This window comes from Tachyglossus aculeatus, chromosome 9 (assembly GCF_015852505.1).
Source record: "Tachyglossus aculeatus isolate mTacAcu1 chromosome 9, mTacAcu1.pri, whole genome shotgun sequence".
Taxonomy (NCBI): domain Eukaryota; kingdom Metazoa; phylum Chordata; class Mammalia; order Monotremata; family Tachyglossidae; genus Tachyglossus; species Tachyglossus aculeatus.
In genome coordinates this window covers 54,161,187-54,175,663 of record NC_052074.1, presented here as the reverse complement: position 1 = coordinate 54,175,663, position 14,477 = coordinate 54,161,187, and the positions used below count along the sequence as shown (strand labels likewise).

General features: G+C 40.5%; 1 protein-coding gene across 1 annotated transcript in view; it reads right to left on the bottom strand.

Moving 5' to 3' along the window:
* The window catches only part of MYO3B (myosin IIIB), a 304,584-nt gene that overhangs the window by 185,966 nt on the left and 104,141 nt on the right, over nt 1–14,477 (bottom strand). Inside the window, exons 10-16 of the mRNA XM_038751211.1 lie at nt 12,745–12,861; nt 12,275–12,379; nt 10,753–10,836; nt 7,877–8,079; nt 4,806–4,904; nt 4,304–4,418; nt 677–803 (exon numbers count right to left, since the gene is read on the bottom strand). Of these exons, the coding sequence (XP_038607139.1) occupies nt 677–803; nt 4,304–4,418; nt 4,806–4,904; nt 7,877–8,079; nt 10,753–10,836; nt 12,275–12,379; nt 12,745–12,861 (850 nt within the window). The remainder of the gene's footprint in view (nt 1–676; nt 804–4,303; nt 4,419–4,805; nt 4,905–7,876; nt 8,080–10,752; nt 10,837–12,274; nt 12,380–12,744; nt 12,862–14,477) is intronic.

Below are 14,477 nucleotides of genomic sequence, written 5' to 3'. Positions count from 1 at the left end.
AATTTCTCTGTGCCTCAGGTTTCCCTATCTGTAGAATGGGGATTAAATACTTGATGGTAAACCTTGACTGTAAATCCCATGTGGGACATGGGATTATCTATTTTATTTTGTTAGTATGTTTGGTTTTGTTCTCTGTCTCCCCCTTTTAGACTGTGAGCCCACTGTTGGGTAGGGACTGCCTCTATATGTTGCCAACTTGTACTTCCCAAGCGCTTAGTACAGTGCTCTGCACACAGTAAGCGCTCAATAAATACGATTGATGATGATGATGATTATCTTGTAGCAGCGTGGCTCAATGGAAAGAACCCGGGCTTGGGAGTCGGAGGTCATGGGTTCAAAACCCGGCTCTGCCGATTGTCAGCTGTGTGACTTTGGGTAAGTCACTTACCTTCTCTGTGCCTCAGTTACCTCACCTGTAAAATGGGGATGAAGATTGCGAGCCCCACCTGGGACAAACTGATCACCTTGTATCCGCCCCAGCGCTTAGAACAGTACTTTGCACATAAGCGCTTAACAAATTCCATTATTATTATTATTATTATGACCTTGTTCTTAGTGTGGCAACTGGCAAACACTTAACAAATATCACAATTATTATTATGACTTTTTAGACCAAACATGCAGCACTGAAAAGATTAGTGACTGAGAACATTGTGTTTAGTTATCAGATAATTACCGTTTACCAGGGCTTCTGCATTAGGAACTTCACTCTTGTCTATTTGATGTTGTGAGGAAATGGCAGCAAATTCTATGTTTCCAGTATTTAAAATCCCAGCCAAGATTCTGTACACTGAATGTACTTCCTGCAAAGGACATTAACAACTCTTCTTAAGGGAATCTTTTGTCGATTTGCCTAGCTCTAGATTTAAAAGTCAGAGGTGTCTTGGTTAGTTTCATATTAAAGATTCAAGTGTCTCTGCAATGAACCAAAACAATGATGACATACAGTAGTGCACAGGGGTCATAGAGTGATAATAATGACAGTAATATAATAATAATAATAACAACAGTAATATAATGGTGGTATTTGTTAAGTGCTTGCTATGTGCCAAGCACTTTTCTAAGTGTTGAGGTAGATACAAGGTTATCAGGTTGTCCCACATGGGGCTCACAGTCTTAATCTTACCTCCTTCCCTTCCCCACGGCACCTGTATATATGTTTGTACATATTTATTACTCTATTTATTTATTTTACTTGTACATATCTATTCTATTTATTTTATTTTGTTAGTATGTTTGGTTTTGTTCTCCGTCCCCCCCTTTTAGACTGTGAGCCCACTGTTGGGTAGGGCCTGTCTCTAGATGTTGCCGACTTGGACTTCCCAAGTGCTTAGTACAGTGCTCTGCACACAGCAAGCGCTCAATAAATACGATTGATTGATTGATTAATCCCTATTTTACAGACGAGTTAACTGAGGCACAGAGAAGGTAAGTGACTTTCCTAAAGTCATAAATCTGACAAGTGGCGGAGCCAGGATTTAAACCCACGACCTCAGCCTCCCAAGCCTGTGTTCCTTCCGCTATGCCACGCTGCTTCTAATGTGAAAGGAGAATGATCAGCCATGCTTTCATCATCTGTGTTAAATAGAATAAATGACGAAAGGTTTACTTCTATACTTCTGCAACTAACGGTTTCAAATCTAGGATAAAACTGATCAGGTAGAAAATGTTTCAGGACTAAGCGCTTAGTACGGTGCTCTGCACACAGTAAGCGCTCAATAAATATGACTGATTGATTATATTAAAAAGTATACTACACAGAACTCTGTCACAGTAATAATGATATAACATAATCCCAAATCCCAACTCCACATAGATGCTGACAAGCTGAAAAACTGTGCATCATTTCATCATTTGTAACAAGAGACATCTGCTGGCTTTCTGGTAGTGCTACAAAGAGAAATTAGGATTATTTTGAGGCGTGGGGGGGGGTGTATGGCATTTGCTATTATTATCATCATTACTAAATGAGAGTTATGTACATATCTGTAATTTATTTATTTACTAATGTCTGTCTCTCCTTCTCAACTGTGGGCTCGTTGTGGGCAGGGTATGCGTTGGTTATCTTGCTATGCTGTAGTCTCCCCAATGTTTGGTACAGTGCTCTGCACGCAGTAAGTGCTCCATAAATACAATGCGTCGGTTATCTTGTTATGCTGTAGTCTCCCCAACGTTTAGTACAGTGCTCTGCATGCAGTAAGCGCTCAATAAATACGATTGATGATGATGATGACTACACACAGTAGGCAATTTAAGAAATACCACTGATTGAAGAAAAACCTGTATGCATGCACATAGGTGCTTTGGTCAAGGTGCTCATCTACAGAGTGAGTTTTCCTCAATGAGGGGTTCGTCTGGAACGTAAACCCAATGTTAAAGGAGAACTGAGTGTATTTATTAAAATCACTCCTGTTATCTTTGCCCAGGATGAATGACAGCAAGAGCAATTCACCATTCTGAGCATCATTTCTGATTTTTCTTTTTGATTTGCATTTGATTAGTTTCCAAAAGTGAGGGAAGAGAATGTTTCATGTTCGCTCAGGTCACCTTTGAATCTAAGACAGTCATCGTATACCTGTCAAGGACATAGCCCCGTTTTACAAAATAGTCCACAACCAGAATCTCCTGCTGTCAGTATACAAAATGAACTGCCTTAGCTGACTTCTTCTACTGCCACAACCAGAGTTTGTTTATTGGTACTCAAACTTTAAGAAAGGTTATCAACATTATCATCATAATTGTTAAGTTATTCCTCAGTAACTACACACTATTAAACATTAAGACATTTAGCAAAATCTGGAATTTAACTCCCTGCTAGAGAAGCGAAGCAAATACTGTTACTAAAGCTTTGGGAAATTCCACTGTCAATCTGTTTAACGGGTGGTGAGGCTAACAATTGAAAATGAACAGTAATTGAGGAAAAGGGAAAGCATCATTGTTAATAATCAACCAGAGAGGATAGTTAAAAGCTACAATACAAAATGAAATCTACAGACAATTCTTTATTGAGAGTGATGTCCAAGGGGTGTCTGTTAAACTAATCCCTGAAGATTTAATGCTCCCTCCTAAACACCTAATCATTTACTTCCTTTGTTGGACAAGTACAAGAGTCTATATATTTTGCAAAGAGGTGGCAAGAAGCCCAGAAATTGTGGCATAAATGTAACACAAAATACTTGAGCCTACAGTTATAAATATGTTCCGTCACCTCTAGCACATATTTAATACAGACAGTCCGTATCTTGTATGATGAGTAGTACTGTAATCACAGTTATCCTAACAAATGTGCACCCATTAATAACTAATAGCATGTGTCTATATGAATGTGTCTTTACTGTTGTACTGTACTCTCCCAAGTGTTTAGTACAGTGCTTTGCACACAGTAAGTGCTCGATAAATACGACTGAATGAATGAACGAAAGCTTATGGGGTCTAGATACTTGGATCTTGCTACATAAAGATTTACATATATAACTAGATTTCTGAGCCCCAAGTATAAATTTCTTGACTCCTCATAATTCAGTGAAATGGCTTAAACTCTACCAAAGGAAGAAACGAATCATTTTAATGAAGCTAGGGACAACGCAACTTTTGCTCTCAAAATATCAGAATTCATTCAGATGCTTTTACTTGCAAGGAGCTTTGCCCCGTCCACCTAAGGGTGCTGAGGCATGCAGCAGCTCATGTCATTCTTAGGTCATTTTGGATCACATTAGCTGCCAAACTGTGAGATTCCCTATATATCAATAACCCTCCTCCTCAGACCACGAGTCCTAAATGGGACAGGAAGTGTGTTCGATCTGACTGCACTTTATCTCCCCCAGTGCTTAGGACAGTGCTTGACAAATACCAGAGTTTTTACTATAAATTCCAATTATCGGAAAAAATCAAGTAATGTAAACTGATCCCCGAAATAATGCCCCCAAAGTATCTCCTCAAAGTGATGATGGATGAAGCCTCATGTCTAAATACAAGGGAAGCAGCGTGGCTTGGTAGAAAGAGCATGGGCCTGGGAATCAGAGGACCTGGGTTCAAATTCCGGCCCTACCATCTGTCTGCTGGGTGATCTTGGGCAAGTCACTTAACTTGTCTGTGCCTCAGTTACCTTGTCTGTGCCTCATATGTACAGTGGGGACTAAATCCTCCTTCCTCCAACTTGGACTGTGAGCCTCATGTAGGACAGGGACTGCGTCCAATCCGATTGTCATGTACCTAGCCCTGCTCTTAGTACACGGCCTGACACATAGTGAACACTTAACAAGCCCTATTAAAAATAAAAATCTAAAAAACCAACAACACTAACCTCATCAGTGAACCCTATGATTCGAAAGCAATGCTGAATTGTTTCGAATTGTTTTCCATATGACTCTTTAGTAATAATGTCCTGCACTACTCTTCCAGCTTCATTTTCTATATACCTAAATGAAACAGGTTAAAAAAAGGATGCATTAGTGTTCACTTGAAAAATTTAACTTTAAATGCCATATCTATCAGCAGCCATTTTCACCTTTCCTTGAGGGTTTACTATTCCGTAGACTAAAACTGCAAAGGGGAACTAACTGTTCTCAAAGCTGGGAACTTAAACAACGAATGTAAATGGTGAATTGAAGCTACTGTCTCCTATTCTTTCCTCATTTTACTTTGTGCTCGTAAAGAGAGTGAATTGGGTAGAATGTCCAGATTTTAAAAGCCTTAGCTAAATCGACCTCAAGTTCCAGTTAAGGAAACATCACTATGAATTTGAGAGTTTGTCAGATGCTGATAACACCTTCAAAAATAAAAAAATAAAAACCAACAATAGTTACCTAGGGGGGGTTTTATCCGGAAGGCTGTACTCCGAAAGTTTCTTTTGATGATAGAGGCCGGCATATATATAGTAAAATATATGAAAGTTTTTCTCTCCTCTAGAAAAAAAAAAAAGATAAAGTGCTTTTAATAAAACATTCAGGCTCCTTTTCCTAAAGCATCATATTGTGGGGTTTACCTAAGATCCTTACATCTATACTCCTAAACTGTTAAGAAAACCAGCTAAATTCCAAAGAAGACTTTCAGTTACAGAATGTGATCCAATCCATGGCCTGGTCTTAGAAGTAATAACAATAATCACAGGGTCTATGCGTCACACAGATGGGAAAAAAGTAATGAAGTTCACGTTGAGAAACAGAGGGAACCAGCCAAAATTAGACAGGGATCAATCAATCGACTTTATTGAGCACTTACGGTCTCAATATACAATATATACAATATCATCATCATCATCAATCGTATTTATTGAGCGCTTACTATGTGCAGAGCACTGTACTAAGCGCTTGGGAAGTACAGATTGGTAACATACAGAGACAGTCCCTACCCAACAGTGGGCTCACAGTCTAAAAGGGGGAATAATAGAGTTAGTAGACAAGTTCCCTGCCCATAAGGAGCTTACAGTCTAGAAGACAAGGATAAGAGAGAGCAACCATGCTCACTCAAATGCCCACCTATCTAGCACATTCATTCACACTCGCACACAGCCACCGCTACGCAAGTAAGGATGTAATCACACACACAAAACAATCACTTTCCTATCAGCACGCACATCCTGGATAAGGAGCAATGCAAGGCAGCAAAAGTGGAAGGTAAATCATCATCATCATCAATCGTATTTATTGAGCGCTTACTGTGTGCAGAGCACTGTACTAAGCGCTTGGGAAGTACAAGTTGGCAACATATAGAGACAGTCCCTACCCAACAGTGGGCTCACAGTCTAAAAGATGAAACAACCGTGTGGTCAGGTGCTACCGAATCTCTGTTTTGGAGTCAGAGGAAGTTGAAATCTCAGAGGTTAGTAGTAGGGGTAGCAACAGCAGTGGCAGCATCTGGCAGTAGGTTCATTTACTTTCTCGTGCTGTTACTTCCTTCACTGGGGTTTCTCATGGTTGCCTCTCACTCTGTGGATTTCCTTCTTTCCCAGGCTTGACGGACTACCCATTGGGAATTCCAGGCAATCAGTGGTGATGGCCATGACAATGGTAGTGACAGCTGGCCCCATTATTGTTTTCCTTTTTTCACCTGCTGCTGCTCTGCTTTACTCTGCAGGGAGGATGCCTGCATTGGTTTGGTAGGAATGTCGATGGGAGAGCGGGAATGTGAGAAAGTGTGTACGGCTGAATCTGCGGCAACTCTGAGGGGTGAGTGAGATGAAGAAACAGCATTTTTTCCTCCCCTCAGGATTTAACTTGTTTTGCTGTATGAGTTATGGGTGGGGCTGAGGTGGGTGATCAAAATAGTGTCCCCCCCAACAGACTGCGAGCCCACTGTTGGGTAGGGACCGTCTCTATATGTTGCCAACTTGTACTTCCCAAGCGCTTAGTACAGTGCTCTGCACACAGTAAGCGCTCAATAAATACGATTAATTGATTGATTGATTTGCTTCCCCCCTTTCCCCTCCCCAAGTAACTGCAGTCCTAGACTTCTAGGAGGCAGGGTCATACTCAGGACTCATACTCAGGACACAGCAGGTGCAGTTATGTGTATTTTCATGCCCCTACACTCCCAGCAAATCACAGGAACCTATCTTTGAGACAACTGGAGTGTCAGGTGAAAGGAAGAGCAAATTTTACATATATGGATCTTTCCGCAGAACAGCCTTACATCTGAGAATCTCAAAGATGCTATGCCCATAGCAGGTTATTACTGTGCCATTCTGATCATGAAAAATTAAGTCTCAGGTGGGCACGGGATTACCTAATGCCATACAGCAAGTCATGGAGAGAATTAAATAGCAACTCAAGGCCTGAGTTTAGAGGCCAGAGACTGGATTTTCATAATTTTTTGGCCATGTGGAAATTTAGAAATGGAAAGCAGTAATTTCTACAGGCAGAGCCTACGAGAAATCAGAAAAGTACAGAGAAATGCAGTCAGTAGACCTAATCACAATCGGGCAATGGGCCTAGAATACATTGAACATAATTGCATCTTCTCTATAGTCCAATTGTATTAGGCTTTTATGGGAATCAGTACCTAAGGAGGAACCTGAGCTTTTTCTGTTGTGGGCTGATTTCTGCATTTTCTTAGTCACAAGTAATGGGAACAAGATAGCTAGATGGAGAAGGGTGTAAACGTGGGTGGAAGCAATGTTAATCTCTCCAACCAAGTGGATTTTTTTTTGCTTAATTTCAGTCAGCTAATGATAAGTATTTCTTAAATGCCCACAGAATGCACTGTTTGAAATCAGTGAGGTTTTTTCTTAAAATTAAATAAAGGAGGCTAATTGTGCATTTCTGGGGTTGAGGGCGGCCAAGGCATAAAATTTTTCAATAATATTAACCTGGACAAAAGAGTTAAGCAGATCTAAACAGCTCTTTTAGGATGAGATGGGCAGGACAACTCTTTAAAACAAATATTTTCCTATCATCTTCAAAATCAAGGTATGCATTCAGCACACTCTACTTAATTATCCTATGCCCTTTTTCTGTTGTTGACAGGAAAGTCCCCACCCAACCAATCAATGGTATTTACTGAGCACTTACTGTGTGCAGAGCAGTGTACTAAGCACTTGAGTACTCATCCCCTCCCTCACTAAAGAGATGTTGATAGGCTGTTACTGCTAAAAAATACTCTAGTGAAAACTGCTTTAAAAGCTGTGCAATTGACCAGACATTTTTAGTTCTGTGGAAGGAAAAAAAAACACCCATTATGTTCATTATTTGACGATATCTTTTGGAAAGGAAGTCTTACGAATCTCCAGCACCTGAAAAACAGTCAATGCTCTGCTCTTCAGGCATAGGGACTGAACTATGGAAGAAAAGGTGAAAAAGATGATAAGTAAAACAACCTCCTAGAAAAAGAGAAAAGAGTTATACAGCACAGAAATTGAAAGATGGAAAACTGCACTTACAAAGCCTGTTTTATAACTCTAGACTTCTCCAGAAGATATTCGGAAATCTTTGCACCCATTACAGCTCCTGTTGGTGTAAACATCATTTCCAGATATTTTCCAAAGCGACTTGAGTTGTCATTAATGGCAGTGCACGCATTTCCAAATGCTTCCACCAACGGGTTCACTTGGAGAATCTTCTCTCTCAGAGCCCGGTTATTAGCCTGGAACAAACAGAGAAAGGTTACAAACAACCATTTTAGAGAAGACACCCACTCTGCTGCAGCTCCGTCCTGCCCTCCAACTTGCATTGCTATGTGTTTGGAGGCTACTGATCAGGCTCTGGGTTAAGCATCATGCTGAGTTTTATATAAAAGTGGGCGGGATTACTTTCTCTAGACCAGTGTTTTAGGATGTTGCAGTGTTTGAGGAGTCTTGTAATCTACCCCCTATGTTCATGCAAGGATACTTAACCATCTCAAACAGGTGGAAAATGATCCTGTTTTAAAAGAGTTGTAGAGAAAGGGAGTTCATCATTTCCCTGGATGACCTTCCTGGAATTTGATCATCCTCATGGTCAGGAAGAGCTCTAACCTAAATTTCTCCTGCTGAAGAAATTCCATTTCCTCAGTGTTTGGCCTCTGACTGCCCAGCCACAGGTTAACCTTTCACATGCCATGAGGTCATTATCAAATGATGTCCCAGCCTTCTCTTCTACAAGCTGCTTTCTCAATTCATTTAGGTCCTATTTCTCTCTCTCTTTTGAGCGCTCCCACAGTGTTTTCACCATATTAATTCCTTAATGGTTCTGTATTTTCATTCAACATTTGGAAAATAGAAAAGCTAAATTACAAATAATTCAAGTTCATGCTGGCATTGTTTTCCTCACTATGTGAAAAAGAGAACCCTGCTGTCATCCTTCAGAAGGCATAGCTATCCAGAATAACAATCAACAACAACAGAATATTTTTTGCACTACTTAACAGTAAAGTGAGTATTTTCCATTGCCTTCGAAATATTTAAGTGTACTCGGTTCTGCCAGACTGCATCTTTTCACAATGTTTTTGGATAGGGCACAACATCCCCTGGAAAACTCATCTGCTCGCAAGGCTTCAACTACCACCTCCGAGGAGATGACTCCCAAATCTACCTACCTAGCCTTGACATCCCTTTTCCCTTCAATCTTGCAACTCCTCCTGTCTCCAAGACATCCTTTCACACATACACTACCAGCACCTCAAGCTTATCATGTCCAAAACTGACCTCCCGATCTTCCTACCCCAATCCTCACTTCTTTCTAACTTTTGCACTACAGTTGACATCACCACTGTCCTATCCCATCTCACAAGACTACATCCTTGGCATTCTCTTTCAGTCCCTATTTTTAGCTTGTCACCAAATCATATTGATTCTTCCATCACAACAACCCCAGAATCCTCCCCTTCCTTTCCATCCTTCTTGCTATTATGCATGTCCAGGCACTCGTCATATTCCAGCTACACTACTTTATCAGCCTCTGTGGTGACCTCCCCTGCTTCCAGTCTCTTCCCTCTTCTGTCCAAATCTCACTCTGCTACGCAGATCATTTTTTTAAAACACCGTTCAGAGCATATCTACCATCTCCTCAAAAAACCCCCTTCCAATGGTTAACATTTCCTCTTTTCAACATGCAGAAACCTCTAGCCATAAGACATTTAAGACATTCAATCAGTTCTCTCCCCACTATTTATTCTTGGTCATCCCCTATTACACCTGAGTTCACATGCTTTGTCTCAAGCCCACCTAGTCATTGTGCCTCATTCTCATCTCTCGAACCACCAAGCTCTTGTTCACATTCTCCTTCACACTTGGAAGACCATTGCTCTCCCCATCTTCAGAGGTCTTCTGTATGACATCTCCTCCAGACGGCCTTCCCTGATTAATCCCTCACCTCCCCAACTGTATATTTGCCCCTCAATTGCCATTTCAGTCCTTCCTCATCACCTAGCCACCTATTACACGCATCCACCCCCGCAGTACACTTTTGTGCACAGTTTTATACGCTATTGCGTCCTCTTACCTATAATTTATTTAATGTCTGGCTCCTTCTCATAGAGTGTAAATTCCTCAAGGGCAGGGACGGTACCTAGTTCTATTAAACACTCCCAACCACCTAGTACAGTGCAGTGCATACAGTAAGTGCTCAATAAATACTATTGATTGATTAGGATTTGGTAACACTGTTCCAACAACACATACCTGGACACGGTATAACACAGCAATGGATGAAATGTTTGTGTGATTTCGGATAGAGGCAATTACAATATAAGCTTTCCTTACATCAGGTTCTGAAAGAATATAACTCCCATTTTTATAAGAGAATGGGCTGTTCTCTGCAGTACTTAAATTTCTTAAACATGTCTTGCTGAAATGGCTTAGGTTTGGGCCTGCTGAAGGCAAGGGATGGTAAGACCCAAAGTTCCCTTTCTCAACCTCTGGTTCCGTGCAGTACCCAAATTAAAATTCTTGTGCTTCATCTGTTTATTTCAGAGCGAACCACTGACGTATATCCATTCTTCACTAAGTTAGCTTGAACGGACAGGGCAGCCTCCTAAAACCCTAACTCACAGCCCTGTTAGTTAATCATTCAATCACATGGCCAACCACGGAAATAGCCGACAAACAAGGAAAGAGTGTGTGTCCACACACTAACACTCAGTACCGAATTTTTTTTCAAAGTAGTATGATTAAGTAGGTCTCTCTGTTTTTGGCACAATGGACTCAATTCTTTCCTCAAATACTCATTGCCAATTCTTAAGTTAAGAGTTTGCACATGAAAATACCAGACCAAGAGCAGCAGTTAGCCTTTCACTGCATTTATATTCTAGTTCCTGTGCTACATGGCAAAGTGGAAATACCTTTCCGAGGAAGGTCAAATGTTGGACAATTAGGTGGGCGCTTTCTGTTTTTCCAGCACCGCTTTCTCCACTGATGATGATACACTGGCAAGAAAACAGATACACTTGGGTATTTAGGCTTTCCTATCGCAACGAGGACAATTTATGCACAAAATAACACTCAGATAGTACGTTTGCAGGGCAAAATAGAGAAGAATATAGGGATGGAACCTTTATATAGAACCAACTGCATATTAAAATGGTTTGCAGCCTCAGTGAGTGTTTCTGATAAACCTATGAAATCAAATTCTCTGTGGGTGTCAAAAGTAGGAACAGAAAAATCATACATCTGATCAACAAATTTTCCGTTGTTAACCCACAATGAATCCAATTCCAGCATTTTGAAGATTCACCCTTCTCACCTTTAATGCACCTCAGCACACCTGAAAACTCTAGAGGCTTAGCCTCAGTGCTCAAACTATAATTCTAATTGTAATTATAATTCTAATTGGAAACAGCATGGGCCTACGAGTCAGAGGACCTGGGTTTTAATCCATCTCCGCTGCTTGCCTGCTGGGTGACCATGGGCAAGTCACTTACCTTCTCTGTAACCTTTTCTGTCACTTACCTTCTTCTCCTCACCTGTAAAATGGGGATTCAATACCTGTTCTCCCTCCTGCTTAGACTATGAGCTCCAGGTGGGCCAAGGCCTGTGTCCAACATGATCAACTTGTATCTACTCCCGAGCTTAGAACAGTGCTTGACAGATATAAGTGCTTAAAAACCACAATAATAATTATTATTATTAACGATAATAACAATAACCCCATAATAGGAGATCTAAAGATTAAGTGCTGATCAAAAGGTGAAAATTTCTTTAGGCTGCAAATGGAAAGTTCATAACACTAAAATGTATGAAGTCGGGATCCACTTCTAATGAGCCAATGGTAACAGGTACGATCAACCCTTTTCCACCTCAAGAATCGCACCACACTAGCCTTTGAACTAGAACGCATGGCCAACAGTGTGCAGTAAACTCATCATCAATCGTATTTATTGAGCGCTTACTGTGTGCAGAGCACTGTACTAAGCGCTTGGGAAGTACAAGTCAAGTACCATCTACATACAAAAGACTGAACTATTATTCTCTTAAAATTTTAATAAGAAAGAGGTCAGTTTAGGCAGTGCTACATCCTGTTCTTATTGCAATCAGTGCCATGTAATTGGATTTGTGCGACTCTATGTCCTCCTTACATTTTATATCAGAAATGTCCTTATTACTTTTCACCTGGAAAATGAGTGATCACAGTGTGAATGTTTCCTTTATTTCTGTAAAACGTTATCATGCCCTCCGCTATTCTGAACTTTCCAGTATTTCTCAGTCTGATTGGATGGCTGCTTCATTTTTGGTTTTCCTGGCAGTGAGTAAGCCACCTGACTGGAATGTATCAATAAGGCTGCAAAGCAGCGCTATAGAATACTCAATACTAGGAGCCCCGGCTTCCTCTGCTTTCTGTTGGCCCGTGAGGTAACCCCTTCTTACCTGATCTTTATTGAAAGTAACCATGCCTTGGTACGCAGCATCTGCTGAAGCAAATATGTGGGGGGGATTTGAGGAGCGTTTCACACCATGATAAAGCTTGGAAAACTGAAGCAGGGGGGAGAAGATGGAGAAAGGAGAGGAAAAAAAAAACAACAACAATCTGTCACCAGTAACACTTCCCAGATTCCACGCTTCTAGATAATTTATTTCTTGGGGTATTCAAATATCCAGCTTAAGGTAATTTCTGAAATTTTCTGGACACATACTTCAAGAGAGCATGTACAACTTGGAAGTACAACTTGGAAGTACAACTTCCAACTTGTACTTCCCAAGCGCTTAGTACAGTGCTCTGCACACAGTAAGCGCTCAATAAATACGACTGATGATGAAGAGAGTTTAAATTTGCATTTTTTAGCTAATGACGCTAAATTTCCATTTTACAAAAGGAATAATAATGATATGTCCCTTACCTGTGGAGAATATATGTTGAGATTCTGGAAAGGATTTAAAGCTATTAAAATGTCTCCAACGTAAGTATAAATCTGTAAATCGGCATAACGTTTCTGAAGCTGACGGATAATTGTATCCTAAAGAGATCACAAAATATTTTACTGAAAATTTAACATTTTGCTGATTAGAAGAGAGCCTATGCAAACCATCTAGAAGTAATGATTTCACTTCTTATAATAGTTCATTTCTCTCAAAGATCAGTGACCACACCAAAGAAAATTCAACAGATTTTCTTACAGAAAGTTAGACATTTCTCCAGGTATCCCTCAAGGGATAAACTTCCTAATCCCATGAATGCTTCCTAATCTTGGCTGCTGTTGTTGTTTAAATTGAGTGTGATCAAGATTTTTAACTTAATATCTGATCCAAAGCAAGAATTTCATTTCGTCAAATCACGTCCTTAAAATTTATATTATGGTAGTGCAAAACTTGAGAAATTTATATTTTTTTTCATTTCAGCTACACAAGTTGTATCACTAATGCCAGAATTAATAAAAGCAAGTTTTTTGCAACTAAGAGCTAATTAGGCATGCAAATTTGTGTTCACTCCCGATGTTATTCTAAAATTCATGCTAAAATAACATAGTATTACTTTAAATTCAGGATACCTGCTTTGGTAGAAAAAAAAGCTATCTTGATTTCTAAAGCCAAACTGCAAATATTATAAATAGAAAATAATTTCAGCTAGCATCATTTTTTATGGTACTTGTTAAGCACTTACTATGTGCCATCCACTGTACTAAGTGCTAGGAAAGATACAAGATAATTAGGTTCAACGTATCCTCTGTCTCATATGGGGCTGACAGTCTAAGTAGGAGGGAGAAGGAGTCAATTCTCATTTTACAGATGAAAAAACTGAGGCACAGGGAAGTTAAGTGTGGCTCAGTGGAAAGAGCACGGGCTTGGGAGTCAGAGGTCATGGGTTCTAATCCAAGCTCCGCCACACGTCTGCTGTGTGACCTTGGGCAAGTCACTTAACTTCTCTGAGCCTGTTACCTCATCTGTAAAATGGGGATTAAGACTGTTAGCCCCACAACCTGATCACCTTGTATCCCCCCAGAACTTAGAACAGTGCTTTGCACATAGTAAGCGCTTAACAAATGCCATTATTATTATTATTATTGACTCCCCCAGGTCACACAGCAGACAAGTGGCCGAGCCAGGATTAGAACCCAGGTCCTCTGACCCCCAGGAAAACATTATTTCCAGTTAGGCCTTGCTACTGCCACCCTTTCATCAATTGCAACATGATTAGATTTACTGAAGCAGTGTTATTTTTTTTTCACTCTATAGAATATAAATGAAACATAATACAAGAACATAACCATGCTCCCTAATTGTGGTATTTGTTAAGTGCTTACTGTGTGCCTGACACTACACTACGTGCTGAAGAAGATACAAGCTAATTGGGACGGACTCAGTCCCTGTCCCACATAGGGCTCCAAGTCTTAAACTAAGATACTTGATAAGCGCTTATTATGCGCCAAGCACTGTTCTAAACACTGGGGTAGATACAAGTTAATGGGGTTGGGCACAGCCCCCGTCCCACATGGGGCTCACAATCTTCATCCCCATTTTACAGTAGAAGTAACGGAGGCACAGAGCAGTTAACTGATTTGCCCAAGGTCACACAGCAGACAAGTGGTGGAGCTGGGATTAGAATCCAGATCCTTCGGACTCCCAGGCTCGTGCT